At 40.1% G+C, this 17537-nt stretch overlaps 1 protein-coding gene across 2 annotated transcripts; it reads left to right on the top strand.

Annotated features, from left to right (window-relative positions):
* The first annotated feature begins 5823 nt into the window (after window positions 1–5823).
* Window positions 5824–17212, top strand: LOC118701881 (carbonic anhydrase 3-like). Of its 2 annotated transcripts, none has more exons than XM_036406838.1 (7): window positions 5824–5860; window positions 5940–6137; window positions 9507–9625; window positions 11654–11746; window positions 13404–13469; window positions 15730–15885; window positions 17078–17212. In XM_036406838.1, exons 1-7 carry the CDS (start codon window positions 5824–5826, stop codon window positions 17195–17197), a joined length of 789 nt encoding a protein of 262 aa, XP_036262731.1. In that variant the 3' UTR covers window positions 17198–17212. The 2 variants fall into 2 exon arrangements, with proteins under 2 accessions (XP_036262731.1, XP_036262732.1); XM_036406839.1 differs by having other exon boundaries at window positions 11654–11770; window positions 13434–13469.
* The last annotated feature ends 325 nt before the right edge of the window (window positions 17213–17537 follow it).

The following is a 17537-nucleotide window of genomic DNA, read 5'->3' as shown; positions in this document are numbered from 1 at the left end:
ATATGTCTGCCATCAATCTTAAACCAGCCATGAAATCTTGGCATCCATTCATGTGATTAAAAGGAAAGAGTAGGATTGTGTTTTTCTTTTCAAAATACATAGTGTAAAGATGCATTAAGCAACCAACGCATTTGTAGAGAATGGAGAGTAACACCATAGAGAAATTTTTAAAAAGAGGCTGAGGAACATGAAGACACAGAAAGGTAGGACTAGTGAAAGACAAACTACCAAAACCTTTTTTTTTTGCTCTGACAAATCTCTGTGCTGAGTTGTGCTAAACTGTGAGACAAACAGCATTTCTGTTAGATGCACTGCCATCTTTAAAATAGAGATGTATTTTAGAATCCACAGCCCAAGCCTGTATGTGGTTCTATTAGAGAAAGCTGAATATTGCATTGGGGTCCATCAAGATCCATCAGTATAAATTCAGATAAATGAGACTTAGAATGCAGAAGATGGAATCTGAGGATTTTGTCTGTAATGTACTGTAATGCACTACCAACTGCAAAACGGGGTACTGCTCTATTATTGTATTGCCAGATCAATTTTTAAAGATTAGATCTTAGGATCATTGCATATCACTCTTTCAATCTGCTTCTGTCAATTCATGATAGAATCAGATTGTTGTTTTCTTACACTGCTCTGGAAAGAACGTTAACACTCCCAGCCAATATTGTTTCTAGGTTACTAAAGGCTTTTTGTTACAGTTTTGTTTCCCCTCTCTTCTGGTAATACCTGCTGTTAAATAAGTGTAACAAGCATGGGCTTTCTAATACTGAGTCCTTTTTTATTACATACTGCTTAACTTGCAATGCACATAAAAATGCTTATACTTACACACATCCAGTTACCTTTTCATTATTGGCAGATGATTCTTTCAAAGGTGCTTTGTGGTCTCAGAGTGCAATGTTGACTCCATTGAAGTGAAACACAGTTATTGATAGAAATGGGATGTTATGCTCTGACCTTTAAAAGGAGCACAAATTGTATGGATTCAGAAGGACTGACTTTCTGAAAACTCTGGGAAACACATCTCACAGAATTTCTGGAAAATATCTATGAGATGAAAACTCTTCTGCCTGCAAAGACCATATTTCAAGGGCTGGAAACACATGATTTTCTCATAAAATTCTCTTTGAGGAAGATGTATCTCACTGGAAAATATGCATGAAGTATTTCTGGTTTGGTGTATCATTAATTATATATTTCATTGAGATGCCTCTTATAGGACTTTTCTGGACTCCTCCAGCCATGTTAGCATTTCTGTGGCGTGGTTAGGACTGTTCCCAGGCAAATGCTACTGCCAGAGTATCATGCAAGATAAAGGTCATACATAAAACTCTACCTCAATATAGAAGAGTTGCCAATCTGCTTGAATTTCCAAACAGGCACATACAAACCTTATAAAAGCAAACAGTACAGGTCAAACTCTGTACTTGGATTATTTCAAGTCAGACTGTGCCAGTGTCAGACTTCATGCATATAAAAGTAGACAGCCCAGCTCAGATTTGGATTTCGGTGTGAGTGCATACAAGAAAAGCCCTATGGGAATCAAGAGGAGAGTCATATTCCTCCAGAGTTTATCTGTTTAGTTTTTGAGATCTGGAAGAGGTGTCTGAAATACACGCTATAATTTTGTTGTATCAGATTTGTATGTGATAAATAATAAATTTACTCTTTTTTTTCTTTTTTTTTTTTTTAATGCTAGTACTTGTCCTTCAATCTGTGCTCATTTGAGTAGACTGCTACAAGGAAAGCTTGTTCATCTTTTTGTTCCTTTTGCTAAATCTACAGTCTGGCTTATTTTCATGTTTATTGTATCTCACAGACTAAATATTAAGTTTTGCAAATGGTAATGCAAGTTCTAAACCACAACAGAAGGATGATGGGAAAGGTCCTAAAGTCCAAACTGCAGACTGCTGAGTTACACACCTTCTGAACTGGAAACATGCAGTAAAAGTCTGCCTAATATTTGTCTAGAGGTGCTACACAAATAAAAGTGTTAATGTAGCTAAAAACCTCATTTTGTATAAAACCAGCAAAACCAACCCAATATGCCTCTTATTTTCCTTTGGCAGATCTTCCAGTAAGATCTGGCTGTCAGTAGGGGTTTCCATTCATTCCTACAGTGTTTTCCATAGCATGGCATGTCAGTGGAGGCATATGACAATTTGGCTTTTTGGCTGTGGCATGCCACCATGGCATCCCTCAATCAAAAGCACTGAGTGACATGCTTTTCTTGCACTGCCTGGCATGCAATGTGCAATATGTCAAAAAGCACTGCTGCCCCTTCCATACTGTGTATTATCAGATTCCTTTTTGTTGTACTGTTTTCTTCCACAAGCTATTAAATATAGTAGAATATATTTTATATTTAGATTGGCCACAGGCACTGAGCAAATGCTTTTGCTCATTTAATAGTGTACTCAATGTGGGCACATTCTGTGCTCCAGCAAAGCCCTTTGCATGAAATCACCCATGGGAAATATCCCTGGACATGGTGAAACTTGGAAAACCTTAGCTTCGAGTAGAGGCATTCTTGAATTTCATGCAGCTGGCATTTTTGCCTCTGTGTGTTCCCTCACAGTCAGCCATTCCTAGCTCTCATGCTGGCTCCTGGAGACAGCTGGAAATTGGCATGCTGAGGTGAAGCAGTATTTTGGTTGTTCTAGTTATTTCAAGTTATTGGCCAGTCACTCATGGATGTCAGAGCTCAAAACTGCTGCCAGTCACTTTTCCATGCATCATTCTCCTGTCCATGCTTTGTGTGCTCTGGGTAAAGCCATGGCTCTGAGCCATTTTCCAGACTCTGCTTATTCCTGCTTTCCATTCTCAAAAAAGAAAGTCTCTATGACTTAAGGTAAGGTATTTTTGTAAGTGAGATAAGGATGATTATGCTTTTTGTTTAGCAGAAGCAGATGCAGCATCTGAACTGCACATCCAACAGATGGTGTTCCACAGGTGTAGTATGTTATTTGTACTGAAGCCTCTGTTTCAAATTTTCATTTAGGTAACAAATGTACAAACTCCTCTTTTGGATGAAGAGCACCTTATGTGTTAGGTATCCAACAGTACCACCCTGTTTTACCTATTTTGATAATCTTTTGAATAAGCTGTTATCATCAGGCACCCAACTGTCATTCTGTGACTGGGTGCTAGATTTGGGCAAGACCATTTCTGCAATTACTGAAATCCTGAACTTCTTCATGAATGGTATAGATTGAACTTGTTATGCTCTTGCCTTTTCTATTTCAGATGGCTGATGGCTTTTACATGTCCAAAGTTTACAAAATAGAAAGAAATCACTGTAATAAAGTTGTGAATGCACTAGATAATACCACTTTTAAATGTTTGAAGCTGTGATCTTTTCTTAATTAAAATGGCATTTCTATGACAGAAGTGTTTATTTCTTGGAAAAGCAACTTTTTACAAGTTAGATAATAATGAATTTCTGAGACAATATAAAAAAAAAGAATAAAGGTAGATCCTAAGGAATGCAAAAATAATGTTATTCTGATTATCTCTTAAGGCAGGTAATGCTACTATTGTTTTTGGCTCTACCTTTGATGAGGAAAGCAGCAGGAAAAGAAAGCAGTCGGTGAGGCACTGTGGGATGACTCAGCACCTGGGGCTGACTCCAAGTACCAACATTTGTCACTTGTGTGGAAGTTACTGCCTGGAAGGCACAATGTGCAGAAGCTGGCAAAAAGATGCTCCTCTGGGTGCAACAGGACCAGCTCACTGGAAAGCTAAAATATGAAGACTTTCACTGTTGGATGGGTCTCTCTAATAAAGAAGATTGTAAAAATTCTCACACTGAGAAATGAATTTAAATATTAGGGGAAGAACTGACTTGCATCTTTTTCTGTGTAATAAAAATTGTGTTCCTCACCTCCACAAAGGGCTCAAATAAGCATTCTTTGTGTGTATGAAGTTGATTAGAAGTCTCTCTGAGATTTCCATGAACATGCCCACTAAAGCTGTCTGCTTATACAGACAGAAAATGAGCTGCTCCAATTAGAATTTTATGAGCTCACAAGTGTTTCTCTCTAGGCAGATGAGGTAAAAACCAATTCAAAAGGATTAATGTCTAAGCTTTCTGAATTAAAATTGCAACAGGTGTCAATTTTACATGCCTGCCCTTCCAATAAACGTGACATTATCCATTTGATTGATGACAGAGTAAAAAAATGTTTTTTTCTTTCGTCCCAAAGTTCTCTTTTGAAATCAAAACCATGTGTTCTTCCATACCATTGTATCCAAGTCACCTCCTCGTATTTTCTTAATTGAATTCTGCCTAAAGAAGATATGAGGAACTACATGTTTTGAAGGCTACTTTGATGACAAACGCATCTCTGTTCCTTTAAAGATAGTAAAAGGATGCCTCTTCCAATATTGTGTAAGTTGCTAAGGTTCATTGAGTTTCAATTTGATGTATCTTCTCTATGTAAAAATACTATGTACATCACTACAGAAATTTTCTCAAATGCAGATTCCTAAGTGAGACATCCTGTCCTACCTTTGTCTTAAAGGACTAAGGGCATCTACTTATGATTATACTCAGAGCAAGAAGTATTTACTAAACAAATTTAATAAAGCAATTTTAGTTACTCTAAACAAAGTCCATATTTAGATATTTATTAGTTTAGCTACAAAGCACAGCTAGAAGGGGAAACTTTATCTTCCATCTGGTTTTGGGACATCAAATAGGACCAAGTTAGTCCTAAGCTCTGTATATTGCAGCTTCTCAACCTTTTTCTTGTACCTCACCAACACAAAGGGTAGAACCTCTCCAAGATGCAGGTTTATTTCCACGCTGCATTACAGTGCTGATAGGTACAAGGAGCATTTGAACAAGTTCACTGCACCTCCATGGTTTGTGATGCTTTTTGACTGACTCTCAAATATTTATCTTGGAATATTATTTAGTTTGAGTTATGTAGTTTGAGTTTTTAGCTCAAGGTAGACAGAGTTGCAGCAGGGTTAGCAGGGACTGACAAAGCTATGGGAGATCACAGTGAAGCTGGCATTTGAGAGAAAAGCTCTGAGAGTCCAAAATAGATGTGCAGACAAAGCCAACTAACACAACCATACAGTCGCTAACTCCCCATCATCTGAAAACCAAATGCTCTCCTGACTAAAATACCCACTGCTAAGTTGACTAACATGAGAAATATATTCCGTGTAAAGCTCCCTGTGTGAAGAACTGACTGGACAACATCAAACCCAGACTTGAGCCAATGGTCTGCAACGGCCTCCTTTGGGGCTGGCAGAGTGTCCCTTTGCTCAGTGGTTTTGCTGGCTGTGAGACATCCTTCCAGGCAGACATAGGGCCTGTCTGAGCTGTTGCACGGGAGCATTTGTGGAAGCAGGGAAGCGGCACTGGGGGAGCCTGCCCGCCCTGGGAGCCCGTCCAGAATCTCGGGGGCTGCTTCACGCCCGCGGCGCTGTCCGCGGAGGGAGAATCGAGCTCCCTCCGTCCGCTGCCGGCGCTGGAGCAGCCGCTGGGCGCTCCAGGCAGCCTCTCCTCACCCGAGCCGGGAGCCACGGCCCCGGGGCTGCGGGGCTGCGGGGCTGCGGGGCGCTCCCGCCGGCTCGCTGTGTCCCCGGGCTGAGCGGGACGGGCACGGAGGGAGCCGCGGGTCCCGCCGGCAGCCCCTGCCTGCCCCGGGGAAGAACGCGGCTCTGCGCCGCGGCCGCCCCCAGCCCTGCCCTGCCCAGCCCCGCGGGGAGGACGCGAAGCCGCGGCGCTCTATAAAAGCCCCCAAAGGGGCCGGGAGGGAAGGGACCGCGGCAGCGGGACGGGGAGCGGGCGGCGCCACCATGGCCCAGTCCGTGTGGGGCTACGACAGCGACAACGGTGAGCGGGCTCGGGGCCACCGCGGGGCCGCATGAGCCCGGCTCAGCAGGGGCGACGTCTCTTTGTCTTTGTCCCTCAGGACCCGAGCGCTGGCACGAAAACTACCCCCTGGCCAAGGGCGACAAGCAGTCGCCCATTGAGATCAACAGCAAGGACGTGCAGCACGACTCCTCTCTCGCCTCCTGGCACGCCAGCTATGACCCCGGGGCAGCGAAAACCATCCTGAACAACGGGCGCACCTGCCGCGTCGTCTTCGACGACACTTTTGATCGATCAGGTCGGTTTGTATTTTTTGGGGGTTGTTAGGAATCAAGGTTTGCAAAGCGCCGGGTATCAAAAAGCATCCTTTAGTATCCAGCCTGTGCAGGCCAGCAGAGAAAAGTCACTTGGGGACGTAAAAAAGGTGCTCCAGGAGTTTATTCTGGTGGATCTGAAGTGGGACAGAAAGGCTGTTAGCTGCAGGGGAACCCCTGAAATACATACTCTGCTGGATGGTGGACTTCTCCCTATGTCTCCCCCTTCAACACAGACACCACATCTTCAGGGTTTGTGTAAAGGACAAGAGTGGTGCCAAGAGGGGTTTAGAAAGCTCTGAGGCACTTTGTAAACCAAAAACTTGTATATGCATTTCTGCTGACTATGATCTTGATTTCTTCTGCATGGTAATTCTTCAGATACTTCAGAGCCTGAAAAAGTTATGAAAATAGCATTTATGTAAATAGCATTTTATAGTTTCTGGAAAACTATGAAACAGCTTTGTTATTTAATTAGAGCAAACAGTCTCATAGATCTAAATTAAATTGTTCAAAACTTGATTGTAGAGCTCTATCTGTATAGCTCTGGATGCAGACAGGCAACAACTGTCAAAATGAATAATAAATTCACAATATCATATAATGCAAAGGCATCTCAAAAGCATACAGTATTGATTGGTCCTTCACCAAGAAGGAAAGCAATCTAATGGAAAACAGTTACTTTCCATTGTATTTTTGTGCATCTGCTTTGATGGCACTTGTATTGAGATTTTGTTCATAGTCAGCTATATCACTAATGAAATATATCCATAGTACATTGAAAGATCACTTTCCTGCTTATCTTGATGAGCCCCTTGTTTCCTGGATTTCTTTATTTATCATTACAGCTACTTGTTATTGTTCCATGTCTCTCAGACAGAATCTCAACTATTTAGAATGAGGACTGTCCCTAAGTTATGTATTTTTATGGTCCTTTAGTATTCACTAGCACAGTTTCTACACAGTGCTCTCAAATTGCACTTTTATTACCATAGAAACACAGAATGGTTGGGATTGGAAGTGACCTTAATGATCATCTAGTTCCAACCATACCCTCATCACCGCCTTCCACTAGACCAGGATCCTAAAGATGCATACAGCTTGGCCTTGAACATTTCCAGGGATAGAGCATCCACAGCTTCTTCATGCAACCTCTTCCAGCACCTCATCAACTTCACAGTAAAAAATTTCTTCCTAATATCCAATGTAACCATACTCCCTTTCAGTTTGAAGGCATTCTTCTTTGCCCTATCACTACCTGCCCTTGTGACAAGTTCTGTTTAAAAGCCAGAATGCCCTTCCAAAAGTTCTGCATAAAATAGATGCCATGACTGAAAGCACGGGAAGGAAATTGGTAATGAACATTTTCACATGGTGGTTCTGTTCTATCTTCTTTACAGCTTCCTAGAGGCTGAAATGTTTTAGGCTGCTCAAGAAGTTGTCTGCCTCCAGTTTGGCCAAACCAAATGCAGCCCTTGGTGCGGTGCTTCCTCTAAATCACCTTCCTTACATTTCTTCCCTGTCTCTCCCCTCCCAGTCACCTCTGCTTTTTCAGTGTGTGCAGTCACTCCTGGATGCCCTTACTTTCTGCAGGTTGCTGGGCAGTAATTTAGGACTCAGTTGTTTCTTAGGCACATGTATGATCAGAATAAAATACAATACTTGACAGTTCTGAAAGACCATGAGGAAGAATTTTGAAAGACCACTTTACTACCTTCATTTGTTGGCTTCTGCAGTGCTAAGAGATGAGGATAAGTAATAGTCACAGATTCCATTTTAATTGGAAAAAGAAATATAGTTGAAGATAATTTTTTTTTCAAACACATGGAAAAATTTGGATGTTAAAAAGATTATTTGGTTTTATGCTAGAGAGATTTGTATGCTGTTATGAAGTGCTGTTTTCAAGTGCATCACAGTATTTTAGCTCTGGAAAGGGCCACCTGTAAGAAATGAGTGGTAAATGAGTTCCCAAACCTGATATGGACTTAGCTTTTAAATGTAGGTAGATCACAATAAATTCAACTCCTGCCTCCCATTGATTCCACTGGAAAATGGCGACCAAATCCTTTTGAGGAGTTGGGCCTTAGATTCTATGCCTTTTTTGTCCCATATTTAAAGGTGAAATAATATTAGCAATGTAAATATTTTTCCATTGAAGTCTTCTACAGAAGTTTTACTCAATATTACTCAATACTATACTGAGTTATGATTTTTTATGTGTGAACAAAGTAGAGAAGTAAGAGGAGCTACATGTTTAAGTCTCAAAAGTGCTTTTCTTCTGGCCCTCCTCTTGATGGTTGTGACACCTACCAACTAAAAAGAGAAACTGCAAAGTTAAACCTTTTGCTCTGTGTAGGTATTCCTACTTGTAGGATATCAAGAATTCATTTGAGACCATTGGGCAAAAGAGGATTTCAATGTTAACTTTGAACTTCAAAGCTATTGGTAGAAGTTCAAACTTGAATGCTATTTAAACAAGGCCTTCTGGCACAGCAGTTGTGAATTACATTATCAGCTTTCTGTGTAAGGAAACACGACTCATTCCAACCTTAGGTAATGAATGAAAAATACATTTGAGAGCTTATCCTCTAAGCAGTCCCTGCTCAAAAGAATCTCCAGGCTGAAAGAGCAGGTGTGATGTTTTGAAAGTCAGAGTTGATGTCAACTGTCAGACTGATGCATGGTCAGCATTATTTAGCTAAGCACAGCAGAAGTAACAGCTTCTTAGTTTCCCTTGTTGGTGGCTCAAGAACAATTTTCTAACTCACTTGACCTAAACTTTATTGTCTTCCCTCACTTCCAAGAATATAGATAATTTTAAAATTTTTAATATGTTTTTTAGAAACAGCGAACTATCTGTAACCATTGTTTAGCTGTCTTGATGCCTTGTGAAGGCTGACCTAGAACAGAGACTACACGGAGCTAAAGAATAAAGTAGGTGTTTATTAGTAGGCTTTCATGGATATACCTTGGGCAGCACAAGGTGACCTGTAAAAGGTATGCCAGTCATGGACTGGAAGTACTTTCTGAAGCACCTTTTGGTTAATTGAGTGGCCCTAACACCAATCTTTTTTAAAAAGACCCTTTCTTGAAAAGAATCACCTGTGAACACCCCATTTCTCTCTCCATACCAGGAACTGTAGTGTGTCCACTTGCCAGGAGAAAAGGGAAGGTTGGGCAGCTGGGGTTTGACTCTGTGCTTGACTCACAGCGCGCTCCAGTTGAGCTCCCGATAGCACAATTTAGCCGCAGCCAGGTAAACTGGCGGGCGGAGCGGGCGCCCGGCGGCGGGCCGGCTGCAGGCGGGGAGCCGCGGGGCGCTGGCGGTGGCTGACGCCGTGTCCCCAATGCAGTGCTGAGGGGGGGCCCGCTGAGCGGCGCCTACCGCCTGCGCCAGCTGCACCTGCACTGGGGCTCCTGCGACCAGCACGGCTCCGAGCACGTCATCGACGGCGTCAAGTACGCGGCAGAGGTAGGACGGGCTCTCGACAGCGGCGTTCCGTGGTGGAATTCGACTCGTTTTGCATCATCTGAACACATTAACTATGCTCCCTCTTGGAGGTATTTCGCTACTAATTTTTCTGCGCCTGTGAAACTCGTGGATGCTGCTTAACATGCAGTGGGATAAAGTCGCATCTGCCAACAAATGTATCCCTGCAAGTATCTACTAACACGATTTCTTCACGCCAGAGTTTTTTTGCTGGTCTCTTACAATGTTTCAAAAATATTTGCGACAAAGCAATCTGTTATTTCCAAATCTGTTATTTCCAAATAGGAAGAGCTGCTGAAGTTTGGGTTTGTTTTTTTTTTTTTTTTTTTTTTTTTTTTTTTGCTTTTAGTCATTTCTGGTATGGCTTGAGTTATCACGTTAGTTTCAAAAAGAATAGAAAAACTCACTAAAAGCACATTTATAAGCTGACATTCAGAATCAGATCCATCTTAAAACTGATTCAGAGCATGTTTTAGTTTCTGAACATCTCTGCTTTAAAATAGCTGGGTTTAGTTTCAGGAACCACATAAAATATAATGTTTGGGTTTTGTTTATTTGGTTTTTAATTTTTTTAATGTAAACCACTGCAGAGCTGTTGTCCTAGTTTGTTAAAATTCATGAATACTTTAGACCCCCGAAGACTTTTTCAGCTCTTAAATGTAAGTGAATTAGCTATTGAGGGTAGAGAATTGCTAACAAAGGCTGCCTCCTTCCTCTACCTTATTTGAGAAAAGGCTCAAAATACATACCTATGCCCACAAAAATCCTGCAGTACTGTTTCCCTGCCTTCCAGCTACATTCTCAAGGCCCAGAGCCTGGAGAAGCATTGCTCACCTCTCACAGGACAAAACTGAGGCAGATATTTTCAGGGTCAATGTGCACAGACATTGCAGAGAGGACTGTGGGTGATGGCTTAGGATTTTTTTCCCGTTTCTTAACCACAGCTAATCTTTGCTGGTATTCTGCTTTCTGTGGTCAGCTAAAGAGAAAAAATCTGCTTCCTCAAACTATTTCTTGGCTACTTCAAGCACAGACTTTTTATGTTACTTTTGTTAGCAGTACTCATTGATGGGAGAAGAAAGCCTGGAATATATGTACTTCAGCTACATTTCAACCAAAGATATATGGTTGCTCCAGATTTATCCTTAGCTTTAAAATCCTTATCCTCAAGAGAAAAGAAACAGAGAACAATAGATTAATTCATATTCAAGACAATTTTTTTGTTGTTATTTTAAATAAACTTTTTAAAAAATACTTTCTTTTCCCCCTGTATGACTGTGTTCCAGCGCTCCTTAATCTGAGATTGCACACTGCTGGTTGCAGCATTTGTAGCTTTATGCATGAGCTAGAGATTTTCTGGACAGGGATTTTTTTGAAATATTTTTTGAAAATATTTTTCAAATTTTTTGAAAAACTTGAAATATATCCTGAAAATACAGCATTGTTGAAGGTAGATATGAGAAAAAAATGTCACATTATATCCCACAGTAGATATGAGAAAGAAATGTCACATTATATCCCCACTCCCTTCCAGTACAATGTGCTGAGAGCAGTAAGAGGTACAAACCAGTAACGTATGCATTGCATACAACCCAGTGTAAATCCCTGAGCTGACATCTGCATAACCTGAAGATCTAAAAATGTACTTGAGATGAAGTGCATGTCAGTAGGTGTTTTATGCACTGCATGTGTGCGTGTCATGTGCTTGGATTAAACTATTTATAGTTGCATTGTCTGATATTATGTGGTAAACTCAATTTTCTTTGTTCTATGCTTCAATTAGATGCAAAGCAATGCTTTATGGAAAGCATAAGCATATAAAAGCATGGGAACAGCAGTAAGAAATACTTACATAGAGTTTTCTTTTTCATGTCCATTCCTTTACTTACTGTGTACCAGAATATTTTCTTAATTTAATTTAAAGTGCAGATTGTGCTGTTGACAATTTCTTGTATTTAAAACTGAGTTTTAGTTGATTTTTATTGAACTGACTTTCAATTATGATTTTAGTTACATATGGTGCACTGGAACCCAAAACACGGTAATTTTGCTGGAGCTTTAAAACAACCTGATGGTGTAGCTGTTGTGGGAATTTTTCTGAAAGTAAGTAGTAAATATTCAGTCTTTGTATTTTTTTTTTGTATTTTTCCTCTTTCTCTAGCACTAGGGGAAAAGTTACCATTGTTTTTTCCTGCCCTGCAGCCTTTTCCTGTGGTGTGCACTGGTGAGGAGGAGGGTCTGCATAGGCTGTTTTTTTTTTTCCTCTCATCTTTTGTGTCTTTTGGCTCCTAGCAGGTGTTGTATCTGCCTGTCAGCAAGGTTATGTTGACTGATTCCCTTCTCTGGTCTTTCATTGATTCCCACACAAGCTAGGAATCAAAATGAGTTCAATGAACCTACTCCAAAAAGAAAGAATTGATGATGAAATAAGACCACTCAACACTCTAACCTTGAAATATAGAAAATTTTAAACAAAATAATACTCCACCAGTATTTTCAGATTGATTTTCTATAAATTCAACAGAAAGAAAGTAATCCTCATATCAGATCTACATGTGGTTTAGGACAATGAGAAATGCTAACGAGCACAAAGCCTAATAGTGATAAAGTACAGAAACTTCAGTCCTTTCAGCTGCAGGTGGGCATTTCAGCTTGAACACACCATCAGGGAATAGGTGTCCTTTTATTGTTTTATCACTAGGAAGTGGCATTTGTAAAAGCAAGAGGATGTAATTAATTTTGCTACAGTGTCCCTGAACAGACTAGATGCAGTGTTGTTTTAATTCTATTACACTGTGAGCCAACCTGACCTTTTCTCTTGTGGTTAGTCGAAATTGAAGGTCAGCACCTGTCCAGATTCTCCCCTATGACTATGTCCTTCAATTCTTTTATTATTCCTTTTGGTCTATTTTAAGCTAAAGTTTTATGTTGTCAAACACAACTTAAAAAGCACATCACTATATTCCTATTAACCATGCTAAGGTCAGCTAAAAGATCTAGAAAAGTAAGTAGTATCATTGTCTTCTCTGGCCCTCTTTCCCTGTTTCCTTCTTGCTCTTTGATGAAGGAGCTGTTGTTTTTCTCTGAATTTGTCATGTTCCATTACTGGGTTTTGGGATACTACTAAAACAGGATTGAATTATCTCCTGAGAAATTGAAGTTAATCTATTTTGGAACAAGACATGGCAATAACTGTACATCTTACTCATACTGCCTTCACTCTTCTGGGATGTCAAAGCTTTTGGAAGTGCTAAATGTCATGAACACAAGCAATAAAGTTACCCATTTACCTTATAGCTTGAGGTCATCTAGACATGAATTTATCACATGTCTTACATCAAGTCTGATCTGAGTGTGTGTGTGCTGCAGAAGGAAGTGTCTGCAGGAACTACAGCCCTTCAGGCCATCAAGAGTTTGCCAAGTGCTCAGACGTCCCATGGTGGCTGTGGGTTGCTTTTGAAGCAGGAGCCAAGGGCTAAGCCCTGGGTAGTGACACTGAGTGTGCAGTCCATTCCTCAGACAGGCGGGATGCCTTGTAGGGTCCTTCAACACATGTCCAAATTGCAAAGCCAGCTACTGGAGTCTGCTATTTTGGATGTTCTCTGAACACACATAATTTTCTGTCAGTCCCTACTCGATTCTCTGAGACTGCTGTTGCCTAATGTGGCAGATGGGATGTGCTGAATTTATTTCAAATACTGTGGAACATGATGAAAAACACAGTATGAAAAACATAGAGTATTTGTGCTTTGCATTACAGGTTGGGCAAACTCCCAAACCAGAGATGAAGAGAATTCTTGAAGAAATTGAAAACATTAAGACTAAGGTATCAAAACAATTTTTTGTGATATAATGTAGCTGGAAAGCCACAGAAGCAGGAATCAGTAGTTCAGATTCATATTTTGGCATAGTTTGGATGCCAAACCATAGCACCAGAGATGATACATTTTACTGTGGGGCATGATACTTTCTTTTGCTTAATTAAATATTTAACTCCTTACTTCTGCAAGTATTCTTGTTGAAGATGATTTTTTAATCAATCCTTGCATACATAATTGATAGTCTTATTGGTACTGCTCTGTAAAAAATATGCCAGTGGGCCAATACCAAGAAGAACTTAAAAGCTTTTTGAATTTGAAGACAACAGTGGCCAAAAAAAATGCACATAGCAGAGTCAGAAATTTAGTTAGCCTAAAATGACAAGAAACTAGTAGCAATTATGGAACAGGCTCCCAGTCAGTGAAAGGGAGATTAAAAATGTTACTAGTTTTAAGAAGGTACTGTATTTATAAAAGGAACTACATGGTGCAGTTCCTGCCCAGTCCTGAGTTCTCTCTTCCTATGATACTAGCACAAATAGCATTGCAAATATATTCCAAACTGTTTTTCAGTTAAAATAATGATCTGAGGCACCAATCCATACCTATCACATGGATGCAGTGGCTGAAGCGAGTTATTTGCAGAGAACTGCAATATTGCATCTATTGTCACTTAGCATTATCATTTACAATAAACTTAATCTCTAGGTATACTTTAGCAATTCTACTTCATTATAAACTTTGTGATTCTAGTAGTGCTAAAAGTTGTTGTTTCTGTTTTTTTTTTTTGCTTCTCCTTGAACATGCTACCAGATCACCAAATTTGTTGGCATTTTCTTACAAATTTGCCAGAATTCCTTGCATTTAATGCATGTATGTGTGTGCTGCCATTGATGTGCAGGTCTGAGCCTGACTGCTCTTCTCTCCTTTGTAAGAGTCATATTAATTTTATTTTTTCAACTCAGTTTTCAAATGCAATTAAGTTGTTTCTGCTGAGGCAACTGAAGGTTATTTTTTTTCACCCTATCCATGCCCCTACCTCAGCTTTCTCTCATAATGACTATATCATTTTTTTGGCCATTTACATGTAGCAGTTCTGGAAAAAGCAACAGCTGAAGTAAAGCAGAGAAATATAAGTGCATATGCAAAGGATCACATGTTGTATTTTATCTCTTATTTATTTTCTGCCATCACAGACATTTTCCCAAGATTACTTATTTTTCAGAAAAATTAATGGGTGGTATTGCTGGTGTATTTATCACACATGCAGTTTCAATTGCTCTGATGCATTACAGGCAAAGGAGTTGGTCACTGTACTGTATTTACTGAAAAAGCACAATTTTGTGAATTTATTTGCAAATTCATATTGAACTTACAGCATAATCTTTTCAGGAGGATACAACTGGAGTCACTCTTTCTACTCTTAATTTGTGCAATGATGCATGGAAACAATTTCAGCTTCTGTCACTCACTTTGTTCTAATCTAGAGAAGATTCTCCATGATAGAAGAAGGAAATAGGAATAATATGTCTTCCTTCCCAGAACTGTATCCAAAATATCAATAGAGAAGTGAACTGCATTTCCTTGGTTAGTTTTTGTTGCCCAGAGGGAACAAGGAATACTCATCACAGTCCTGTGAAGTTACAATCCTATTTGGTGGCAGACTTAGCAGGAAGTGTTGTCTCATGTCTGCTTTCTCCCTTGTCTGGTAGTAATCACCTTGAATTGTAAGATATTTAGGACCCAGTACTCTTACAAGAAATATTTTAATTTTTTACTAAGTGTAATAGCACCAACAAAAAGACCGAGAGTGTCACCATGAATATATAATTAGAGCAAAATCTTGGGAGGAGAGAGGTGCAGATTTAAATTCCTCCAGACAGAAGAGGAGACTGTAATGAATCTGGGATAAATGCCTGGCCATTATCCTGTTGGATAAAAAGGGTAACAGTTCCAGCAATGCCACAGGCTTTAACTTTTATCTCAATGGCCCAAAATAAAACACAATTTTGATAATTCCAGAATAGAAAAATGTAAAAATTAGTTTGCTTTAATCCCACACAATTCAGTTTGTAACTTTTAATTTATGAAAGTAATCAAAATGTCAGTTATTAATTTCTGGGATAGTGCTTGACAAGAAGAAAAGGAGATTGATTTCTTGCATGAATCTTGGTATTTAATTGCTTCCTTTATAATAATGTAGATACTGATGACTTTTAAGATGCAGATCTCTAGAGTTGCTGCAGAGAATTTTTTTGTTTCCCTAAGGGGAAGGAGGCTCCTTTTCTGCACTTTGATCCTTCAATTCTTTTCCCCAAATCTCGTGACTACTGGACCTACCATGGTTCATTCACCACACCCCCTTGTGAGGAGTGCATCACTTGGATTCTCCTGCGGGAGCCAATTGAAGTCAGCTCAGACCAGGTAAACTCCAGCCAGTTCTGCTGCTCCTTTTCCAGTTCTCAGCAGTGTCTCAGTATGCCAGGGTGATGATTTGCAAGCCCTGTGTTAACTTGCACTTTTTAATAGGGGAAGCTTTAGCTATGGACAGTGAGAATCTGCCTGTAGAATGGACAGTTGAAATGGGCTGTGAAAGTGACCCTGAGAATCAGGTGCTCTTGCAGGACACTTCCTGGAACAGCCTCAGCAGTGGTGTTCTTGGGATCCAGAAAACCTGCTCAGGCAGAAATGCCCCTGAGCAACAAAATTCAGCCATCATGGAAGCCTCAGTTCATTCTACATGCTTTACAATTAAGTGGAAAGTGAGACTAATATTTTGCTGGTTTCCTGGTTTAAGAAATTGCTGGTCCAGACCTTGACTTCTTAAAAGCTATCAGTGAGCAAAATTAAACAATCTGCAACCTACAAACCTGAACACTCATACAAATTAATGTACCACTTGCATTTACAGAAGAAAAAAAAAAGGCCTGTCTGGATAAGGTGACGTTTTTAGTTCTTGTGTCAAAAATTTTGGCTATTTATACCACTTTCTGCTTCAGCAACACAAGTCAGGGTATATCTTTTCTACTGATATGGCTGTTTTCAAAATAGATTTATTTTGAATTTGGATGAAATGGTAACAATTAATGACAATTATCAACACTGAAATTAGGTTAATTTGAATAACAGCAGCTGAGTGCTGAATTCATGATTCAACTTAATAATCCAGTTGGCATATCTGTGCCTTACAGATCAAAATACAAACTTCTGCACCAGCTTTTACTATCACTGCCTTGCACTGACATAGGTCTGGATCCTCCTTCACAGATAGCTGTATTTTCACAAGGTATTTGCCTGCTGTCCAGCTCCAGCTGGGAGCTGGCTGTATTCTTTTTCCACACCGTGGGTGTGAATCACAGAAAAATCCTAAAGAAGCCCAGGTAAGGGTCAGATGATGAACTGTTCTGTGGATGAAGAGTGTGAAGATCCACAGAAAAAGTGCAAGCTCCTGGGCTGCAGCAATCTTTATCAGTAATCTCAGCATTGTTAGCGACTATCGTTGTCATTATGTGCTTGTGACTATGCAAGAAAATTCCTTTTTCATCTCAGAGTTTTGTCCTAGGCAGTAAGGTCCACAGTGCTTCCACATGGACGCTTGAATTTTTCTTCCTTGCAGATGGCAAAGCTCCGTAGCCTTTCCAAGAACCCTGAGAATGAACCCATGAGCCCTCTTGTTGACAACTGGCGCCCACCGCAGCCCCTGAAGGGCCGGATAGTGAGAGCCTCGTTCAAGTGAAATCTCAAGTCTCACTCTGCTGAACCTGAGTGAGAAAATCCCTACATCACCAAAGTGTAGTTTTTTGCTGTCTACTGCTTTTCCTCTGGATCCAAGTCTGTGTTTCTCAGTTTGAAATTCTGAGTAGTAAATCTGTTTTAAAAAGCAGAAGAATATTGTATGCAAATACTAAACATAATAAGCAAATGTGAGAAGTAATCATTCTTGACCAAAAATGCCTCAGCATTTATGGTCACTTCTCTGCCTTGTAGTCTTGTAAGAAAAATAGGCTCAGTTTCAATACTTAAAATTAACCTCAAAGGCAATATAGTAAGGCAAAAAAAATGAACCAGTAGTTCAG

Source organism: Molothrus ater, chromosome 1 (genome assembly GCF_012460135.2).
Source record: "Molothrus ater isolate BHLD 08-10-18 breed brown headed cowbird chromosome 1, BPBGC_Mater_1.1, whole genome shotgun sequence".
NCBI classification, from domain to species: Eukaryota; Metazoa; Chordata; class Aves; order Passeriformes; family Icteridae; genus Molothrus; species Molothrus ater.
Note: the sequence above shows the minus strand (reverse complement) of the source record. Positions and strands in the feature narration are given on the sequence as shown.